Raw genomic sequence first — 23,502 nt, 5'->3', positions numbered from 1 at the left:
AGCTCTTCACTGGGATCTAAAATGCCCTGCATGATCTGGCTCTTGCCTTCTCTGAAATCTTATCAAGAGCTATTTATAGGGAAAAATTTGTTAAACCTCTTCATTTAAAATTTATTCTAGCCCATTAGGTTGATATCTTTATATACAAACCCCCCATAAAAATAGAAATGGGCAATTTCTAAAGAAGTGTGTAAATAATTATCGATATGCTTGATAACAGAAATGAAACTCACTTCATTTTTTTTTCATTAACTAATCCAGGGTCTAAGAAATAACATTTAATAAATCAAAGACAGACTCCCTTTCGTAATCAGTTTGTAAGAGAGTTGAATTCGTGTGAGAAAAATTTTTTACAAACTTACAACAAAATTGATTCATCGATGAGTGCATCATTTATTTTTTTTTTATTATTAAATTCAGTTTTATTGAAATACATTCACACACCATACAATCATCCATGATATACAATCCACTGTCCACAGTATGATAACATAGTTATGCATTCATCACCACAATCTATCTCTGAACATTTTCCTTACATCAGAAAGAACCAGAACAAGAAAAAAAAAAAAGTGAAAAAAAACACCCAAATCATCCCCCCATCCCACCCCATTTGTTCTTTAGTTTTTATCCCCATTCCTCCACTCATCCATACACTAGATAAAGGGGGTGTGATCCACAAGGTCTTCACAATCACACTGTCACCCCTTGTAATCTACATTATTATATAATTGTCTTCAGGAGTCCAGACTGCTGGGTTGGAGTTTGGTAGTTTCAGGTATTTACTTCTAGCTATTCCAATACATTAAAGCCTAAGAGGTGTTATCTATATAGTGCATAAGAATGTCCACCAGAGTGACCTCTGGACTCCATTTGGAATCTCTCAGCCACTGAAACCATTTTGTCTCATTTTGCATCCCCCTTTTGGTCTAGAAGATAACTCTCAGTCCCACGATGCCGGGTCCACATTCATCCCCGGGAGTCATACTCTGCGTTGCCAGGGAGATTTACACCCCTGGGAGTTGGGTCCCACGTAGGGGGGAGGGCAGCGAGTTCACCTGTCAAGATGGCTCAGTTAGAGAGAGAGAGGGCCACATTTGAGCAACAAAGAGGCACTTGGGGAGACTCTTAGGCACCATTACATACAACTTCAGACTCTCCTTTGTGGTAATGAGCTTCATAAGTCTCCCAATTTTTTTTTTTTTTTTTTTTTTTTTTTTGCCTTGGCTGCATATATATATATATTTTTTTTTTCATTTTTATTGAGATTGTTCAGATACCATACAATTATCCAAAGATCCAAAGTGTACAATCACTTGCCCCCGGGTACCGTCATAAAGCTGTGCATCCATCACACTTAATTTTTGTTCAATTTTTAGAAACTTTTCATTACTCCAGACAAGGAATAAAGTGAAAGATGAAAAAAGAAAAAAGAAAAGGAAACTCTAAACCTCCCCTATCCCTAACCAACCCCCCTCAATTGTTGACTCCTAGTATTGATATAGTACATTTGTTACTGTTTATGAAAAAATGTTGAAATACTACTAACTGTAGTATATAGTTTGTAATAGGTATATAGTTCTTCCTTATATGCCCTTCTATTATTAACTTCTAATTGTATTGTCATACATTTGTTCTGCTTCATGAAGTGATTTCTAGTATTTGTACAGTTGATCATGGACATTGCCCACCATAGGATTCAGTTTTATACATTTCCATCTTTTGACCTCCAACTTTCCTTCTGGTGACATATATGACTCCGAGCTTCCCCTTTCCACCTTATTCACACACCATTCGGCACTGTTAGTTATTCTCACATCTTGCTACCAACACCCCTGTTCATTTCCAGACATTTAAGTTCATCCTAATTGAACATTCTGCTCATACTAAGCAAGAGCATCTACATTTCTTCCACAAGGCAGGAGGGAGAGTCAAAGAAGGCAAAGAGGCAAAAGAAAGAGGAAACAAAAAAATGACAGCTAGGAAGCAGCAAAAGGAAAAATAATCTTAAAGTAGAATAAAGAATCAGACAATACCACCAATGTCAAGTGTCTAACATGCCTCCCCTATCCCCCCCTCTTATCTGCATTCACCTTGGTATATCACCTTTGTTACATTAAAGGAAGCATAATACAATGATTCTATTAGTTACAGTCTCTAGTTTATGCTGATTGCATCCCTCCCCCAATGCCTCCCCATTTTTAACACCTTGCAAGGTTGACATTTGCTTGCTCTCCCTCGTAAAAGAACATATTTGTACATTTTATCACAATTGTTGAATACTCTAGATTTCACCAAGTTACACAGTCCCAGTCGTTATCTTTCCTCCTTTCTTGTGGTGTCTCACATGCTCCCCACCTTCCTCTCTCAACCGTATTCATAGTTACCTTTGTTCAGTGTACTTACATTGTTGTGCTACCATCTCCCAAAATGGTGTTCCAAACCACACACTCCTGTCTTCTATCACCCTGTAGTGCTCCCTTTAGTATTTCCTGTAGGGCAGGTGTCTTGTTCACAAAGTCTCTCATTGTCTGTTTGTCAGAAAATATTTTGAGCTCTCCCTCATATTTGAAGGACAGCTTTGCTGGATACAGGATTCTTGCTTGGTAGTTTTTCTCTTTCAGTATCTTAAATATATCACACCACTTCCTTCTTGCCTCCATGGTTTCTGCTGAGAGATCCGCACATAGTCTTATTAAGCTTCCTTTGTATGTAATGGATCGCTTTTCTCTTGCTGCTTTCAGGATTCTCTCTTTGTCTTTGACATTTGATAATCTGATTATCAAGTGTCTTGGCGTAGGCCTATTCAGATCTCTTCTGTTTGGAGTACGCTGCGCTTCTTGGATCTGTAATTTTATGTCTTTCATAAGAGATGGGAAATTTTCATTAATTATTTCCTCTATTATTGCTTCTGCCCCCTTTCCCTTCTCTTCTCCTTCTGGGACACCAATGATAAGTACATTACTGTACTTTGTTTCATCCTTGAGTTCCCGGAGACGTTGCTCATATTTTTTCATTCTTTTCTCCATCTGCTCCTTTGCATGTAGGCTTTCAGGTGTTTTGTTCTCCAGTTCCTGAGTGTTTTCTTCTGCCTCTTGAGATCTGCTGTTGTATGTTTCCATTGTGTCTTTCATCTCGTGTTGTGCCTTTCATTTCCATAGATTCTACTAGTAGGTTTTTTGAACTTTTGATTTCTGCCGTATACATGTCCAGTGCTTCCTTTACAGCCTCTATCTCTTTTGCAATATCTTCTCTAAACTTTTTGAATTGATTTAGCATTAGTTGTTTAAATTCCTGTATCTCAGTTGAAGTGTACGTTTGTTCCTTTGACTGGGCCATAACTTTGCTTTTCTTAGTGTAGGTTGTAGTTTTCTGTTGTCTAGGCATGGTTTCCTTGGTTATCCAAATCAGGTTTTCCCAGACCAGAACAGGTTCAGGTCCCAGAAGGAAGAGATATTCAGTATCTGCTTTCCCTGAGGGTGTGTCTTAGAAAATTGCTCCACCCTTTGATGCCTCAGGTCACTGTGCTTTTCTGCCCAGCAGGTGACGCCTGTTAGCCTATAATTCTTGACTGGTGTGAGGAGGTATGGCCGTGTTCCCCCAGGCTCTGGGGTCTGGTTCTGAATGGAAAGGGCCCCACCCCTTTCCTCCTAGAGAAGACAGACCCCTCAGGTGGAGGTCATTAGCATTTCAATGGTCTCGCTCTCTGCTTGTGGTGTCTCCACCCTTCCCGGAGTCACAGCCCTGGAAACTGAAAATGACTGGGGCTTTCTCCACTGAGCCGAAAAAGAAACAGATAGTCCCCTTCAGACCCGGTCCAAGGCGACCCTCCTGCTCTCCCAGGTCAGTCGTCACCCAAAGCCTCTGTCTGTTTTTTGGGGCTGTGTACCTGTAGTGAGCAGTTCACACTCGCTACTTAAAACCCCAGTTGGAGCTCAGCTGAGCTGTATTCGCTTGCTGGGAGAGAGCTGCTCTGTGGCACCACGCGGCTCCGCAGCTCGGGCTATGGGGGAGGGGGTCTCCCGACCTGGTTCCGCAGGTTTTACTTACAGATTTTATGCTGTGTTCTCGGGCATTCCTCCCAATTCAGGTTGGTGTATGATGAGTGGATGGTCTTGTTTGTCCCCCCGCAGTTATTCTGGAATACTTACTAGTTGTTTCTGGTTTTTTGTAGTTGTTCCAGGGGAACTACTTAGCTTCCACTCCTCTCTATGCTGCCATCTTGCCCGAGTCCCCCGCATCATTTATTTTTAATGCCTAAGTGAGCCTTTAATGAATAACACTTTAATTTCTTAGTTTTTCCTCTCCTATTCAGCTTATGATAATATAAGCAAATTAATTTCTTAGATTTAATGATTAAATTTCATCACAATGGGCAGTTATCCAGTACTGCTGTGTCTTAGTTTTCAGGCTGCTATGACAAATACCACACAATGGGTTGGCTTAAACAATAGGAATTTATTGACTCATGGTCTCAGAGACTGGAAGGCTTGCTTCCTCTCCAGGTTGGTAGCATTCTGGTTGGCTGGCAGCCCTTGGCTTCCTTGGCTTTCCTGTCACATGGCAGTGCCCTCTCCTTTTCTTCTGGATTCCTGCTAATATCAGGCTTCTTCTCTATAACATCCCCAGTAATAGGATTATGTCCCATCCTGATTCTGTTGGGCCATACCTTAACTAAAAATATCATCTTCAAAAGGTCTTATTTACAGTGGGTTCACACCCACAGGAATGGGATTAAAAACATGTTTTTTTCTGGAGTACATAACTCAATTTGCCACGTGCTGGCAAAAACTAATTTTGACTTCTTAAAAATAGTGTGTGTGACTATGTGTATATGTCCAGCAGAGTAGAAAATACGTATGGCTAGAGATACTTATGACTGTTTGAATCTACACCAAATTGTTACTCCACTTCTGTTTTTCTGGTTTATTTGCAGAATTAACTTGCATGGGATGGAAGCCCTAATGGAACAGGAAAAATGTCTTATGTGTTCACCCTCAGTTTTTAGGACTAAAAAAGTCAGTGAAAATAAATGTGTAATGCCTGAAATGCAAATTGGGAAATTGAGTTGTGTCTCAGTTATCACCAGTGAATTTCACAATTCCATAGATAAATGTTTTCTCTTTTCAGAAACCTTATTATTATTTATCATTGTTCTGTAAGCCTAAAACACCTTAAAGGATCTTTTCATTATAAAAAATTTTCAAATAAAATTCTATATGAATTCATCTAATTATTTCCAGAGTTTCCCCAACAAGCTCCTTATCATTCACCGAAGAATGGTGATTACAAGTTCAAGGCTCCCTTGGGTTTATTTTTAAATTAGTAGGAAATTCAGAGGCCTAAGTTGCCCTGGAGTTTCCAGTGGAAGAAAAGTAGTTACTTGTGAATTGTTTTAAGCTAGGATGCTTATTTATATCTGTTGAAATAGTGAAACAGATTACTCTGTTGTGGAGAATATCATACCTACCAAAGGCTTTAAGTGAAAAGTTACTGCCCAAAGGTATCAAAAAATCTGTTAGTTAATGTTAGGCTTGTCTTTTCAGTATGTACAACTCAGTGAACCTCACACAGCAAGGTTTGAGTCACACAGTAAGGTTATGGGGAACACTGGCATATTTTTACTATGACTGTAATTGCAATAATGCTGTCTCATCTACTGAAGTCAGAAAACTTATTTGGATCAGAAATGTGGTTCTACAGAGAGCCTTATGATTACTGCCTTTAGTATTACCCTGCCTACATGAAAGCAAGTCAGAGTTAGGAAGTCCTGGAAATAATATGTTGGATATTTTCTAATTACTATGTCAGCATGATCAGTCATTTTCTAAACTTGCCAGTTTCCTGAAATAGCTTAACCTAAGTTTGTAGCACTTTACAGGAAGCAGCACGAAATTAGTTTCTTTGTGCCAATGTATTTCTCTTGGTGTCACAAAAGTATATATAAGTGAAATATTTGCCTTTGGCAAAAAGGCCTGTGCACCAAGATACAATTAATGAATGTAAGAATTAGAAATCAAAACTTTGTTTAGTCTGAGGAAAAACAATTCTTTAAACTGTAACCACATGGCTGTTTCTTGTTTGCATCAACTCTGGGTGACTGTTATTGTCTTCTGTGAATTCTCTGGGGCAAGGGGCTGACTTTGTTGAATGAGCTGATTGTTTTCCTTTGTGTTGCCCATCTAGTAAGTTCCCATCTGGTTTGTATCAGACTGTTTTCACAGCCAACAACTGCTGCCTTTTCTATATCCTGACACTTCAGGGCCCCACGCTATCAAAGCACTGCTGAGATGGCCTTGCTGGCAAGGCCTATACAGCTGTGCCTCACAGCTTGGAACTATTACCCAGAGTAATGGTAACTTAGAACTTGGACTGGCCCTTATTCCCATTGGTGTCGTGTGTACAGTGAGCAGAAATTCTCCCTCCCCACTACCCTCACTTACTGTTCAATCGACAGTCTTTGAAGCTCTTATTTTAGGATATGGAATGGTGTTGTTCTTATTTTCTAGTGGCTTCCTGTATTTGAAAGCTCATTTTTCAATCTTTCACACTTCTTCAAGTTACAAGGTCTGGTCCTAGGGAAGTGAGTGGGTCACTCTGTCATATTTAATTTTTGTTTCCAAATTTAGTTAGGCATAACTAGATAAGGCAAAACTCACTGTAAAGTCTGCACAGATAATATAATGTATTTTAAGTTATAGTCACAAGTCATAATTTGAGAGAGGTTTCTTATTTAGGAAAGATTTCCAACTCAGAAAATGGATTCTCTTTGTGTAGGTTGTAGAGGTGCTAAGAGTCAAACTGCTTAGTAAATATTATGAAGTTACTTTGTCTTTAGCTTTGCAGGCTGTCAAATGTCATTTCTAAAAATATTATAATAGTGACCTCTAGCAATCTTTTATAATATAGGTGAATTAGAACTATAGGAGTTCTTGTTGAGTAAGAGTTACAGTTCAGTTTAAGTAAGTTATGAAGTCATTGCTTTATAGACATAAACTGGAACAGCCAACTTTTTTGTGCCAAAAATAAGAAATATAAGTCTTCTTTTACAGCATGTATTAATATCTTAGAAATGTTTTTAAGATTACTTAAAACTTAAAACAAGACTAGCGTTTGTACTTTCAGTTAAATTAAGTGGCTAAGTGTCAGAGAGCCTCAAGTATCCTGTGTTATAAGCCATGTAAGAGTTAAACTAGGCAACAACGTAAAAACTCACGTTTTACTTCTGAATAATTTCAACTTGCTAGTATTTCAAGGTTTTTAAGAAAAGAAATAGAAAAATTCATTTTTGTAGTCAGTAGTATGGCCTATGACTTAACAGTAACTATTCATTTGTTGTTAGAGACTACCTAATAAGGCTATTTCAATCATTGGAAAATAGTTCAAAAGTATAAGTGAATCATCTTTTAATTGCTAAAGCTAACTTATTGGGTTTTTTTTCAATTTTAAGTTTTTATTGAAGAATAATATACATACATACATAAAGTACACACATTGTAAGTGTACAGCTCAAAGAATTTTCACAAACTGAGGGCACTTGTGCAACCAGTACCCAGCTCAAGAAACAAAACATTGCCAGCACTATAAAAGCTCCTTCATGTTCCCTTTCAGTTACCACCTCCACTCCGCAAGGATAACCACTCTTCTGACTTATAATAGCATAGATAAGTTTCCTGTTTTTGTACTTTGTATACAGGAAGTCATACAGTATGAATGATTTCTTTTCTGACATGAATCTATTATAATTTTTAAGATTCTTTTAGTTTTCAAACCATTATGACATGCTTTTATAGAGAATTATCTGAAAGGAATTTTAGTAGGCTGTTCAACCAACAGGAAGTACATCATAGATAAAGTTGTCTCCTAAAACGTAGAGTCCCTCAGTTCTCAACCAAAGTTTAATGCTGGAATGTCCTTCTAGACATTCCTGCTCCTAAAAAGCAGGCTCTCCGTTTGTCCTAACACCACACAGCAATACATTCAAGTGCTTAGAGGCTCTTTAATGTGCTTTAATAATTAGATGTACATTATTATCCAGATAAATCATGCTCTACATTGAGGATATGTGTGTCATCAATTTTATGAATTAATACTCAGTTTCTTTGCAGTTGGATGTAAGTTTTTATGCTGCCAAGATACTATTTCTGAAAACTCTATTATTTGAGAGAGTTGATTTACTTATTGGGTATACAGCCAACAAATAACTTAATTTGGAGGATCAGGCCAGATTATTTGTTTAAAAAGTGCTAAATTCTTTTTTACATATTTAAAAATACCCTAATAATACTCTCTTTTAAAAGCGAACTCAAAAAAAAAAAAAAAAGTAAACTCAACTAAATTATTATCAAGCTATCCTGAATTTTACTAATTTTAGATTTTTCCTTATTAGATTTTGTTTCAAATTCTGGGCATCATCTATTTAAAAATTCATGTTTTGTAGATTAGATTTGGGGACCTTCATTTTTAGGTTCTTGTTTTGCAGTTAACAACCATATAGTACTATGCAGGTTTCTTAAATAATCCATCAAGAATTTGTTTAAAACAATAACATGAGGACTTACAGATTTAAGTATTGATATACCAGTGATTCTTACTGAAGATAGTATTAAAGAACAGGAAGATAATCTTTCAGACCAAATATATATATATATAATATAATATAATATACTAAATAACAAGAGTATAAACACTGTAAAGCCCAGGTTCTTACCTTTGTTAAATACCAAGTTTTTACAAGCTTGTCCTTTAACTACAATGTGGCTTACATTCAAACTGGCACCATGTAGCTACTAGTTTTCAAATGATTATTTAAAATTAAAAGCTAAACATATTGAAGTAAGGTGAATGTTTGGAAGAAGTATAATGTATGAATGGTACAATCCCAGCACCCCTGTGTGCCCTTATTTAAAGCATTTATATCAGTATCCCTGCTTTCCCAGCCTTGGATCCTGTTTCTTCATGTAGTGATATCTTTAAATATTTCAATAAAGGTTGACAAGTCTGCTTTTTGTGGTAAAGGTATATGAGTAATTTATGACTCAATTTTTTAAATATTTTATTGTGAAATGTAAATATAGAACGATAACTTTCAAAGTATGATTTAACATGTAGTTAGCAAATTTCAAAGAATATTATGGGTTACAGTTCCACAATTTTAGTTATTTCCTTATTGTGAAATATAACATATATATAGGAATGTGATAATTTTCAAAGTACAATTTAACAAGTAGCTATAGAGCAAATTGCAAAGTGTGTTATGGGTTACAGTTCCACCATATCAGTTATTTCCTTTTAGCTATTCTAGTACCCTAGAAACTAAAAAAAAAATTAAAAATTACATAGAGATTCAGTATTCATAATCCTTTGTTAAATTCTATCTTGTCTGTTGCTACCCTTCTCTCTCATTTGATCGCTTTCTTCATTTCCAGGGATATCTGGGCAGTAACCAACCTAACTTGTTCGTATGGAAAAGTGATGTCAACATTATGGGATGGGGGGTTTCATCTGGTTGATGTTTTGGAGAAGCTGTTGCTTCTGAGTTTTGGGACTTACTGGCATAGGAACACTCTGGAGGATTTAAGTTTCTTTCAGTAAACTTAGTGAGTGAAACTTTTACAGACAGGGACCTAGGTATTTTGGGACTACTGTTGGTTAGGGCTTGGCATACTGTGGCCGTTTGGGATATCCAGCTGGATCTTGCATAAGAGTAACCTCCAGAATAGCCTCTCAACTCTATTTGAAATCTCTTAGCCACTGAAACCTTATTTTGTTACCTTTCTTTTCTGGGTTTTGGTATGACTCAATTTTTAGTCAATGTTAGTCAAATTTATATTGAAATTTATAGATCCAATAAGAAATTTTTTCTTCTCATCCTTTGACTTAAATATCAGTGAGTAATATATTTCTTCTATTTTGAACAGCAGAAGGAGAGAGCTTAAGAATTTACAAACTTGATAAGCAGTTTTCAAATTGTGTTGGCCTGGTCATAGGTTGTATTTGCCACTTTAATCCTTACTTACAGGACAATACTCACCATTCCAGTAAACTCCATCATCAACAAGTGAGAATTGTGAGGCTGCTACTTGTTATAAGAATAAATTACTAATAGTCAACTCTGTTATTGAGATAGTGGCTTATTTCACTCTTAGGAGAAATCATTGCGGACATGATTCTTCCCCAGTTTTGGCTAAGAAGATTTTTATGTTTATGTTTATAATAACAACAATAATATGCAATAGCTACCATGTATGTTCACTTCCTGTGTGTGATGTACTTTGCTAGGTACTTTACATGCATTATTTCACTTAATCTGTAATCAACCCAATTAGATAAGTAATATTATTCTCATTTTTTATTTGAGGAACCTGAGACCCAGAGCAGTTAGGTATCTTGCCCAAGGTTACACAGCTGATGTATGACAGACATGAGAATCAGGGCCAGGTCCAACTTCGAAAGCAAAGGCTGTGCTCTTAAACATTATACTATATTTCCTTCCTTTGTAATAATAATTTGAAAAAGGTAGAAATGGTCATTTCTGATTTTTCTTAGAGTTTTTGGTATCTGAAGGCACATCCATCCTACAGGGAAGAGTATGAAACAATTAGGAGGTGGGGAAAGGACTCTTTGCTGTAAGTTTTAGTCCCTGCTACTGGTTTGTGATTGATTTCTTTATTAGTTATTATTCTGGGCCTTGATTTCCTTTTTTGCAAGGATAAGATGATCTCTAAGATCCCTTGTAGCTCTACTGCCATAATGTATGAACCGTATTTTTCCCTTTTCTTTTTATGAAAAAAAAAGTACCCCTGTCAAAAGACAGTTTTATAAGGTTGCCTAATGAGTATGATTTTTTTATCAGTTGGGAAAAGTTACAAATAATCATAGACAGACCAAATGATAAAACTACCCTTTATTGAGTGCCTGCTCTGGGCCAGGCACTGCTCTAAGTTTTATATATATATAAATTTTCTGTTAATTATCATAAGGACCCCATGAAGTATTAGAAATTGAGGCACAAAGTGGTGAAGTTATTTCCCCTGCTATGGTGCTGTTTGTGCATTCAGGCAGCCTAGCCTGAGAGTCTGCTCTGACCACTACATTACAGCTGCCCCTCTGGTATAGAGTGGTTGATCATCATTTGTGTACAATTTTTTGTTGTTGTTGTTTTAATCTTACATACCACAGTATAGAATAAATTTTTAAAAAGTGGGTGTTTCTTCTAGAAAATGACCTATGAAAGATCACATGTAGTATGTCCATTTGACACAGAAGTCTCAGAAACATTATTCAGCTGGATATTTCTTGAGCAACTATATATAAGGAATTGAATGAGGCATCTTAGGGAAAATTAAGATGGATAACAGAGGGAAACTTTATTTTTGTGTCCTTTAAGAAAAAATCTAGCATTGCAGAAATTTTACTTCAGCGTAAGAAGTGACACGTCTTGAAAGTCATAGCAGATTTTGTATGTTACTTTAATTCAGAAATTTTTATTAATTAACCTTGGAGAATATAAAGAAATGTCTAAAGTATGCTTTGGTTTGGAGTAATGAAATAATTGCCATTCTTTGAGTTAAAACTAATTTTTTTAATAAAGCAGAAATAAGCTATTGTTTTTGAAAGTTTCAAGAAAATATATTTTTTATTAATCAGAGCCTGAAATTAAAGAAAAAATCACATTTAGGTTAATCAGGAATTTGGAAGAATGTTTCACTGTAGCAGTGGGTCCCTTTGAGGGCCACAACCCTGCTGGAGGGTAGGGTCTATCAGAAAAGAAGGGAGCTCTTGTTGGTTTGAAAAAGCCCTGAAAGTGATTCGGATTTTCCCCACCCAATCCTCTATTGAGAATCTCTGGTTTAGAGAAGGATTCATAGCTCCTTTCTTCAAAGCTACCTACTTGTAATATATAGCATCTTCTTAAGGACAATCAAAAAGAAGACAGTAGAACAAGAAGGGGAAAATAAAAATAACCAAGAATGGAAGAAAAACTTGAGTTAGACAAGTAGAAACATTGGCAGATAGGGAGTGGTGTACTATTAAAAGTTAGAGAGCTAAATTATTTCTTGACCTTTAAAATTTCTCATAGTCTAGGTGGGAACAGAAGCGTTAAGTGGAAGATGTGCTGACTACTGCCAGTTCTCTCTGTGTTCATTTTGTTTTTCCAATTAGAGAGTGTGGAGACAGTGTCTGACTCCTCTTTGTAGTCTTCACAACACAGGAAACCTACAAGTTACCTTAATTTTTAATTTTTTTTTTATTGAGTCCTTGCTAGACTGAAGGTAGGTTTTCTCAGTTTCCAGACAATTTTATTTAGTATGGAAGGGGGTTAGTATTGTTGCTTATCTCTTACTGTAACATGACAGATAGGTTTAAATTCTGGGCTTCCAGGCAAACATTTCAGAAAAGACTGCCAAAAAGTTTCACTTGTGACAAACAAATGGTTCACCAATGCAACAGAACCCTGAGGTGGTGCTGATACTGTTGTTTTTATGTGCTAGCAGAATCAAAGATTAATAAATAAGCATGAGGGGCCAAGCAATAACTTCTCTCCCTGTTCCAACTCTTAAAAATTTAGAGGCAGAGTGGGAAGTAGACATAGCATCTAACAGTTAACAACAAAGTAAGCATTTTTAGTGCATTTGGAGATTTTTAAAAACTATCAAAATCAGATGTTCAATTTTGATCCATCTGCAGATTATCAGTCAGCAACTTGCATTCATCCACAATCTTACCCTCATAAATGGATTTCCTTCTAAAACTACCCTATTTAAGCTTTAAATTTTCTTCATTTATCTCTATTGCCTTTCATTTTTAACATACATTTAATTTTTAAAATCTTCTACAGTATAACTAGAGAAGTTTAGCATTAATGTTTGTAATCAGTGATAGTTTGTTGCTCTGTTTAATGATCTCTCTCTTTAGTTATTTAACTTTTCCCTGACTAATAATCTCTAAACATAAAAAGATTTTCTCCTGATCTATTTTATTTTAATATTAAAATTTGGATTTGGTTTATTAGCATATTGCTCTTCTGAGTTCCCTGACAACTTTATTGGTTATTTCAGATAAATTGTATTGAGTAATATGCCCACAGGCTGGCCTAGGGAAAAAGGAAGTTTGAAACTGCATATTGTTATGATTAAATCCTTAAGTGAGAGAATCTGTGAAAACCTTTAACCTTGAAAAAAAGTGACCCATGAGTTTTTTATTTAGTACAAATAGCATATTCCCTCATGATCTTTTGCTTCCCCCCTTCCCTCATCTTTGATGCATAAAGATAATGATCCATTAGATAAAGTATTTTTCAACTGACAGTCATTAACATTCAGCTGTTTAACTTCCTTCTTTACACTAGATCACTAGATCAGGCTTCTGTTTACCTAGTTTTATGAGAGTAACTGTGGGAGTGCATGTGGTTTGTGTTCTTTTTAGTGAACAGGAATGAATCATGATAATCCCTATGTGTAACTGATTTTCTTACGAAAAAATTTTTTTAATATAGCTTCACTAGGTGATATGGATCGGACACAAGTTGAGCCCAGTCTATACCTCACATCTTTATTTACAGGTAAGACTTTTACTTTAAACGTTCTTTAATCTGGAGCTAGTCATATTTTTCCACTTACTTATGATTTCTTTCTCTCATAATAATGAGCATAGTAGAGATAACTAACTCGAATTGTTTATTCTTCTAAAATATCTATAAATTCACCCAGCTATGGAACTCCCTTTGTACCCCAAACTAAACTCTCCAAAAGTATAAATTAGGAGATTTTAAAATTTTAAAAACTGTATCAAAATCGGATGTTCAATTTTGATCCATCTGCAGATTATCAGTCAGCAACTTGCATTCATCTGCAATCTTACCCTCATAAATGGATTCCCTTCTAAAACTACCCTTTTTAAGCTTTAAGTTTTTCTCTCATTTCCCTTTGGAAAGTTTATAAAATGTTGGATTAAAAGACTGCAGGTGTGGTATTGAGAGCAATGAGGATAGTACTCAAGATGATTCCATCTGGGGGAGGTTATTTGTTGGGACAGGACAGTGTTTAAACTTTGAAGTCAGTTTTAAACAAAGTGAAGCAGCTGGAATCTGGCATAAGAAGAAACAAATTTTCACATTAACTATTGCTTTTTTAGAGGTAAAAGAATCGGAGTTGTTTTTACAGGTGCTGATACATTTATTCTTCCTATAGGAGCTGCTTTATTTTTATCTTAAATTATAAATTTTAAAACAAGCATTTGTCACCTAACTTAAAAAACAGAAGCAATAGTAAATTTAAAAATTTACATTTGTCTAAAATTTGGGGATGAGACTCTTGTAATATTTTAAATCACTCTTTTAAACATGGAAGTAAGGAAAGAAATGTTTAATAGCTACTAACTCTGGAAAGTAGAAGCAAATAAAATACTACATACTAAACTTCAAATGACCACACACCTTCATCAAGACTTGTATTTGTTCTCAAGCACTGAAGCTATGATGTTGTGAAATCTGCAGGGCTGAATTAAGCATATGAGGAGTAGTGACTACAGCAGAATAGCTTAGCAGCTGCTTACACAAGAAGCAAGAGTGAATGAGCTCAGGGTGAACAGGAAAAATGCTTCAAGAACTCAGTAAAACACAGCTGAAATACTGTAACATTTTCACAGACAGCTGGGAAGCAACTGCGTTGCTGGAACTCAGGGCTGATTTTAAAGGCAAGATGGGGGCAGCATGAATCTAAGCAAGCTGTTAGCCATGAGCAACCACAGACTCTGGGTAAAAAAATAAATCTGGTTCAACAGTCACTTCAAGGCCCATTATGTGCCCAGCATTATTCTACAGTTTTGTAGGATGCAGAAGTAAATAAGACTCATTTGCTGTCATAGTGGAGCACATTTTTAACAGGAACAACAGATTCAAAAGCAAATAACAATAATACAAGATGATAAGTGCTGCCGCAAGTGTGGGCATGTAAAAAGCAGCTTGAGAGCACAGATAAAGATATTAATTTTGTCAGAGAAGGTTATTAGCAAAAGGGTCTGAGAGAAAGTGACATTTGAGCTAAGCCTGGAACATTAAAACAGCGATCGTTAATGTAAGGTTGCCCAATGGGTGAGTGAAGGTTTTTGGTGAGAAAAGGTCTCAGTCAGATTAATTTTGAGCCATTGCATTGTTCCACTGAATTCATAGTGGCAGTCCAGTTATAGGTGCTGCATAAAGAATTTTTTTTAATATAGTAATATGAAAAACTATATGGTATATGCATCATGAAGACTTGAGAATCTAAGCAGATTGGCTTAGTTGCTTAGTATTATGCTCATGAGGCCAAAATAGTGTTCACTTCCCTTTTGATCCAAATAAAAACTCACAAAAGGAACTCTTAATCCTGGCCACTAGTTTAACAAGTATATACCATTGGTCACAATAAGCACCCGCTGAACTAATTACAGGGAAGACAAAAACTGTAAGTTCCAGTCCATGCTCTTAAGGAATGTTTTGTCCAGTGGAAGGGACAAAACATAATTAAGTGTAATTATTGCACTTAGACAATTACAGAGCATGAGATCTAGTAATGCTGTAGTTAGAGTTGATTTGGAGAATAAGGTGTCCACAATTAATGCAAAAGGAACTACCATATTTTATCTCTACTACTGGAAAAAACAACTCGGAGAATATGATTCGCTTGCAAATGGCGCTGGAGTATCCTCTAAGTAAAGGATTCTTAAAAATTTGGGAGCCGCAGACTCCTTTAAGACTCGGATAACTATGATTGCCACTTTCCCTGCCAAATCACACATATACAGAAATAATTTGAATAAGTTTCTGGGTATTCACAGACCCTGTTGTCTATCCTTGTATTCCAGGTTCATAAAAAGTTATTACGGTTTTCCCTTTCTAATTTTATTTTCAAATGCACAGTTAATAAGAAACTAATCTGTATCTGCAAGAAAACGTGGGAAACCTAAACTCGGGCAATTAAAAGATGTTTCATCATCTTATAGAAAACCACCATAAATTCATATGGCTTGTGCCCCATTTAGTAACTTAGAGTGAGTTTGAGATGCCATACTCCTCTGTGGAGCTACAAGGGAAACTTTTTCTTCATTTCTCTGTTTGCCTGATTGAGTTTGATGACTCAATACTTTATTTGGATTCCTCTCAGTTTGCAAATAACAGAGATGTATAATGGGTCACCAGGTGTTTGAAGATTAGAGCCAGAATCTAAAACCTACTGATGCAATGGATTATCTAAATGTGATAATCTTTTAGAAAGCTATGTTCTATATATTTTTAAAAACCATAAAGCAACATCTTAAATGGACATTAAAAATCCTATGTCATTATTTGTATCATTTAGAATCAGTTTTAACTTTTCTATTCTTTAGCCTTATAAAACCAACATCAAAACGTAATATTTCATGAATTTTAAATATTTTTAAAACACAAAATTGGAATTTCAAATGTTTAAAAGGTATATTAAAATATGTCTTAGGAAGCTTCAAATGTATGATCTAACTCTCTGGCATCCACAGCTTCAAATGCTTGCCCAATTAAATGGTGTGCTGCAAACCCATAGAACAAGGAATAGTTTTTTTTTCCTTTCTGAAACCTGAAAACAGCTGTTGTAACAATGACATCATAGAAAAATGACATGACATATGGAAATTTAAAAAATTAAACTTTGAAAACATCAAACTTTATTTAAGTAGAAGATTCATGTTTGCTTTAATGTGATTTTTTGAGATATTATGTCTTTTTTTTAAAAAAAAATTGAACTCTGTGAAGGCCATAACTTGATATGAATGTTGACTTTTTTCTTTTTTTTTCACATTCTCAGCCTAAACAGTTCTCTTTTAAAGTTCTAAAACTGTGATTGCTTAACTTGTGTAAATGAACATTTCAAAAAGTCTTCCCAAAATATACATTAACACCTTTAGATAAGATGGTGCATTTTACTGACATGCACACTGATTAAAACACGATTACTAGATAACTGGTTGGTTTCTGGAACTTTGGGTATCTGTGTGACACCTGAGACTCAGAGCTAGAGCTTGGCAGCTATGAATGTCAATATTACCCCATACAGCAATTGTTGAAAGAACTGAAAAAGAGTTCAGACTTCAATTAGAGATATGAACGAAGTGGATCTGGTTAGGACTAAGGCACATCAGGCCAAGGGTAAAGGACAATACTGACTGGGTTTTAAAACTACAACTTTTGCACAAGATCAAGGGAGGAGATGTTTATTTGGTGCAGGATCTATATTTTCTGTAGCATACCAGATAATTTAACTTGTACGATCAGTTTATTTGAATATCATAGGTGCGTGGAGCTTTGAATGGGAAGTGGGATTTGGTGACTTTGTACAGGCTGGGGTGAAATCTTAATATATGCCAGAGCGATATGGGCAGAGAGTAAAAGTGTATTTGCCCCCCAAGGAACTGGGGAGAAATGTGGAAATATTGGACTTCCTGCTTGGGTTATTGCTGATTTTCTCGCAAACAATGAGGACTGCCAATTTGGTAGGCCGAGCCCTTGATCTGGTGGCTTTACCTTGTGAGGCTTGTTGCTGCAAAGGAGAGGCTAATGCTACTTATATTTGTTCCTAAGAGTCTCCCCCAGAAAACCTCTATTTTGCTCAGATGTGGCCCTCTCTCTTAGCCCATTTGGTAGGTGAACTCATTACCCTCCCCCACTAAGTGGGACATGACTCCCAGGGGTGTGAATCCCCCTGACAATGTGGGAAATGATTCCTGGGGGTGAGCCTGGACCTAGCACTGTGGGAATGAGAAAATCTTCTTGACCAAAACGGTGAAGAGAGATGAAACAAAATAAGGTTCCAGTGGCTGAGAGATACCAAATGGAGTCGAAAGGTCACTTTGGAGGATCACTATATAAATACCATTTTATAGTTTTTAATGTGTTGGAATGACTAGAGGGAAATACCTGAAGCTGTTGAACTGCAACTCAGTGACCTTGATTCTTGAAGACAGTTGTTTAACTGTATAGCTTGCACAGTGTGACTGTGTGATTGTGAAAACCTTGTGGCCCGCACTCCCTTTATCCAGTGTATGGACAGAAGAGTGGAAAAATGGGGACAAAAATTAGATGAAGAATAGGGTGGTATGGAAGGGGTGGAAAGTTGGATGTTCTTTTTGCTTTTATTTTTATTTTGGAGTAAGGAAAAGGTTCAGAAATTGATTCTGGTGATGAATCTACAACTGTATGATGGTGCTGTGAATAATTGTATGCTGTGGATGACTGTAGGGTGTGTGACTATATCTTGATAAAACTGAATTTTTAAAATAGTAAATGAACAATAGGGGGAAGGAAGGAAATGGGATGTTTTGGATATTCTTTTATTTTAATTTTTTTTTATTTTTTGGTGTAATGAAAATGTTCAAAGATAGATTGTAGTGATGAATGCACAACTATATGACAGTACTGTGAACAACTGATTATACACTTTGGATGATTGTATGCTATGTGAATATATCTCAATAAAATTGCATTAAAAAAAAAACACACGATTACTAGAGTTAAAAATAGCACAACTATTTGGAGGCCTTCGAGAGCTGCCTCTATTTTTTCTTTATTTCATTTCAGTAAAATATTCTTATCCCTTTGTTTAAATCATATTACCTTTTGCAGCTCTCCCCAAGGGTCACTGACTCTTGGGAAAAGGCTCTTCCTCTATTACATAAGAGTAAGAGCTCACCTGTTTTGAGTGTCTTCTATTTTGCCAGCACTTTATATGCATTAGCATTTAATCTTCATAAAACCCTCTGAGGTATCTTTTTTAAATGTACATTGTGGTAACATAAATATTACAGTATAACATTTCCCATTTTATTCACTTTTAAGTTTACAATTAATTGGTGTTAATTACATCCACAATGTTGTCCTGCTATCACCACCATCCATTATCAAAACTTTTCCATCACCCCAAACAGAAACTGTTAAGTTTTAACTCCCTATTCCCACCCCACCCCCATACCCTGTAGTCTTCTTTCTATCTCCATGAACTTACATGTTCTAGATATTTCGTATAAGTAAGATCATATGGTACTGTTTTCTTTATTTTATAGGTGGTAAGACTTGGAATTTAGAATAAAGTAACTTTCCCAAAGTCTCTTATCGCTGTCTATCCTTACCCCTTACCTATTTTTCTTTATAGCACTTATCACTCCTGACATAGTATATGTTTATTTCCTTGTTTGTCATCTTTTCCCACCCCACCCCACCCCACCTCCAACTAGAATGGGAAGTTCGTGAGATAGGGACCTTTCTTTTGTTCACTGCTGTATTCTCTTGGCACGTAGTACGTACTCAATTGGTAGTTGTTGGGTGAATGGATGGATGAACCCAGTTCAGCCTTATTCCAGAATCCATACTCTTAATCATCCTCCTTTTACTCTTTCCCACACAGAACCCTCACACTGACAACGTGAGTGGGTCCATTCCCAGATGACTGGACCACAAACCTCATTTGGATCTAGACTTAACGTATCCTAGAAACTTGTCCTTGAAACTTCATTACTGCCCCTCTCTTTAGCTGCCTCTACCTTTTATATATCACTACTTAAATGGAATTTCCTTCAACCACCATTAAAAGTAATATTTATTTACTATGGTTAATTACGGTATTTGGTGTAGTGCAAAGAGTAGTGAATTATAGTCTCTACTAATTATGAAGTAGGTTATACTAGACTGTTTTTAAAACTATCTATCTTTTTGTGTGATTCTTTACTCTGCCAAGTCTTTTGCTCACTCACCTCTTGTTTTCATTTCTTTATTCACTTTTTCTTCTTTGTCATTTCCCCCAAATTTCTGTCATTTTTCTTTACAGTCCTTTCTCTATACCTAGACAATCACTGTTCTCATTGCTTGAATTATTATGTCTGTGCAGATGACAGCTAATTCTGTTATCACTAAAACTGCCTTCCAGTCTTTGAAATCTTATCTCCAGTTACTTGCTGGAAAAGTCCACCAACACATCTTGCAGACATTCAAATTCATCAGATAAATGACTGATCCCAGTATCTCCCCTGAGTCTCCCTCCAAAATATCTTGAATATTTTCATGTGGACTATTCTCAACACAGCTATTAGAATTATCTTTTCTAAAATTCATATGCTCATATTACTCCTCTGTTGAAGATCTTTCTGATTCCTTGTTTACAGGGCTTGGCCCTCACCTTCCTCTACAGCCTCATTTCTCACCATTCTTCCTGTCCAATCAAGACATCAGAATACTCAGAGATCCCTTAGCATAGTAACTATCTTGACTTTATTTTGATGTTCTCCCTTCCTTTATTACCCTCCCACCATTTTTTAGGTCTAATTTTTCAGTCCCAGTCTATCTCCACCCCTAGGTTATGATCTTGAGGATGAAGGCTATTACTTCTTCATCTTTGTATCCTCTCAGCCCCATCTTGGCTCCATACATACAGTAGGCTCTAATAAGTGTTTAATTAGTGAAAATGTGCTTTTGGAAAAGCCCACTTGGTCTCTATGCCTCAGTTACCTCATCAGTTTCCCAAGACTATTAGGATCAAAAACATGATGAGGAAAGGATGTTTGCCAAATTTTAAATTGCTTTATAAATATAAGCCAGTAACTGCAAAAATAACATATCTTTACAATTATTGAATTTAATATATTCCTTGAGACTTAGAATCAACTTCAGGATAAAAAAAAATAGTTATAGCTCTAGTTATATCATTGAGCAAATTAACCAGTAATTTATGCACATAGAAAAAAATTAAGATAAATATAAAGCAGTTTTGTGAAATTCGATTTCATAGAAAAGTATTTAGTAGATATGCAAAATAACTCAAAGAATGAAGTTTTTCTTAATAATTGAGGCAGAGTAAAATTGAATTGATTGTATGAGTTGAAATTTAATTTTTCTCTAGGTCTTAGTTGTTGCCTGTGTCCATTTTTTACTTATTGAACAAATTAAGCTCTGAGATTGGTGTTTCTTTATAAAATGTAAGAATATTTAAATAATGCTTGTGTCCTATGAAAACTTTTTAAAAAGTAATTCTTAGTGTTTCTTAATTTTAGTTTTTATCATATCTTGACAGAGTTAAATTTCAAAAAGTCTTTTCCTATTTAAAATATTATTTTATTTAAATTGACATAATGATCACTTTCTTCTTAAAGCATTATACTGCATTATTATGGTTTAGAATGTTGCTGTAATGATGCCAAGTCTTATTTCTTGACCTTCTTTTATTGAAAAGAAAAAAATTGATACAAGTAATAAAAAAGAATGACATATATTAAAATAGTCTTTGTTGGACTTATTAATATGAAAGGAATTTACCTTTTACAAGTATTCTGATTATTTTAGACAGCTGTGATGGAGTCATTATTAAAATCTCCAATACTATCTACTTTTACTGTTGTCCCTATAAAAGTTTAATGTAAAATTCCACCTTTATTACTGTGGAAACTACTTGGAAAACATAAAGAAGTTTTAGAAAAATTACTGTAACTCTTGACTGAGAGGTGTCTTTAAGATTAAGGTAATTTGTTTTTAAAGTGCCGTTTATTCTCATATATGATAAATCCATTAAATTTGAAATGAGGATTTTTGTGGTTTTAAATAATACCTAGTTGACATTCTTTATATTCTTAGGCAATCTGCCTTAAATTCAGAGAAGTGAATTAGGGTATAAGCAAATAGATATATAGTGAGCTCTGGATTTTTTTTAGCATATTAATGAATTCTTCATCCCAAACTTCATCCCCTCTATCACCAGCCAGCTTACATATTGCCTCCCTGCTCTCAATCCTTGAAGTGGAAGGGTTTTGTTGTTGTTGTTGTTGTTTTGTTTTGTTTTTTGCCTTATTTAGTTCAATGTAGAGATAATGAAGAAAAGTCTATTTCAAAGAGAAATACGCTTTTTAAAGTTGACGTCAATGTTAATTGAATTACCCACTTCAATAATTTTTTCTTTGGACATTGCTTCCATTGTGTTGGTTCTTTTAACTACTAGAACAGCACCCTTAGGCACTCAGTGAATGATTATTAATTATATGATCTGGGTTGAAGATCCAATTTTAGGAGTAGGAAGAAGAGTGGAGTGCCTTGTATATTGGCAAACTTTGACTACAATGCACATGGCTCATCTTTCCTCTTTAAAAAAATGTTCTTTCTATAACTAACAGCAAACTCTTTACTTTAGAATGATTAGATTGTTTTTGTTTAATTGACAGTAGTAATAATAACCATCATTTTAGTGTAATGGTAGCTCAGTTGTTAAGCCCTTTCAGATATTATTTCATCTTTCTACATTCTGCAAGGGAGGTACTGTTACCCCATTTGACATGTTAGAGAACTGGAATTCTGAGTGGTAAAATAACTTCCTAAAAGTCACACAGCCAGTTAGAAGCTCTGCATGGATTTTAGAGACTGTGTTCATAACCGTACTCAGTCTTACTATTTATCATCTATACCACAACTTTTTTTTTTAATTGGAGAAGTTGTATATACCCCAACTTTTGCACTTGAATACTTTTTTTTACTTGAATACTTTTTTTAATGAAATTTTATTGAGATATATTCACATAGCTTACAATCCTCCAAATTGAACACTTTTTAAATGTTGTCCCTAACTGACTAGGGTTGGGGGTAGGAATGCAGAAGGGTGTATTTTATCTCTCCGCCAAGTTCTAAGTACCTTGAGAAAAGGAATTACTTCATGTACAATCCTTGTTTTGATCCCCCATATTATTTAGGAAATTTTAAAGCACATAAATAAATACCCATGATACACTTGAGCTGACTGAGTTTCTCCTTTTTGCAGGTGGTAAAGCAGTACCACTCTTCACTTCTCAGGCAGCACCAGCCAAGATGTCTGTGACACTGCCCTCAGTGAACCTTGACGACGGCTCTCAGTCTCTGAGCATCGTCAGCACAATACAGGGTGACATGGATTCCTCAGGAGCAGATACCTTCTGAATGGGAAGTGAGCAAGCACAATATGTACCACTGGTTTTGAAATCATTTTACTTTGGCATAAAAAACCTTCTCTCAAACTCTTTTGGTCTTTGAGCTTATTCTGAAAAACCGTTTCTAATTTTTTATTATAATGAAAGCATATTTTAGGTATTTAGGTAAAGTTTTTAAATAAAATAATTTAAATATAAGTCATCATGAATCTGGCTATGGGTTGCTTCCTTGAGGCAGCATGGAATAGTGGAAAGGGCATGACTTTTGACATCTAAGAATTTATCCTACAGATATAATTTTCTACAGATACTTATGAAATTATGTAGCTCAGGGTTATTCATTCTGGCATTACTTATTACAGCAAAGAATTAGAAGCAACCTAATCCCTATCAGCAAGGAGCTGATTAAATAAGTGATGGTACAGTGAAATACTATGTAATACCAAAAAAAGAATAAAAAGAAGTTTATATATTGATAGGGAATTATCTCTGAGATAGATTATTAAAGTGAAAAAAAACATGCAAAATAGTGTGTGAACTATTTTACAACTGTTTGAA

At 35.4% G+C, this 23,502-nt stretch overlaps 1 protein-coding gene across 4 annotated transcripts in view; it reads left to right on the top strand.

Moving 5' to 3' along the window:
* Window positions 1-23,146, top strand: part of KIAA0586 (KIAA0586 ortholog) — a 168,758-nt gene extending 145,612 nt beyond the window's left edge. For 3 of the 4 annotated variants that reach the window (XM_037832616.1, XM_037832619.1, XM_037832615.1), the window contains 2 exons: window positions 13,499-13,564; window positions 22,800-23,146. In XM_037832616.1, the coding sequence (XP_037688544.1) occupies window positions 13,499-13,564; window positions 22,800-22,954 (221 nt within the window). In that variant the 3' untranslated portion in view covers window positions 22,955-23,146. The remainder of the gene's footprint in view (window positions 1-13,498; window positions 13,565-22,799) is intronic. The other variant, XM_037832617.1, reaches the window with a different exon arrangement.
* The last annotated feature ends 356 nt before the right edge of the window (window positions 23,147-23,502 follow it).

The sequence above is a fragment of the Choloepus didactylus genome, chromosome 4 (assembly GCF_015220235.1).
Source record: "Choloepus didactylus isolate mChoDid1 chromosome 4, mChoDid1.pri, whole genome shotgun sequence".
In the NCBI taxonomy this organism is placed as follows: Eukaryota; Metazoa; Chordata; class Mammalia; order Pilosa; family Megalonychidae; genus Choloepus; species Choloepus didactylus.
Note: the sequence above shows the minus strand (reverse complement) of the source record. Positions and strands in the feature narration are given on the sequence as shown.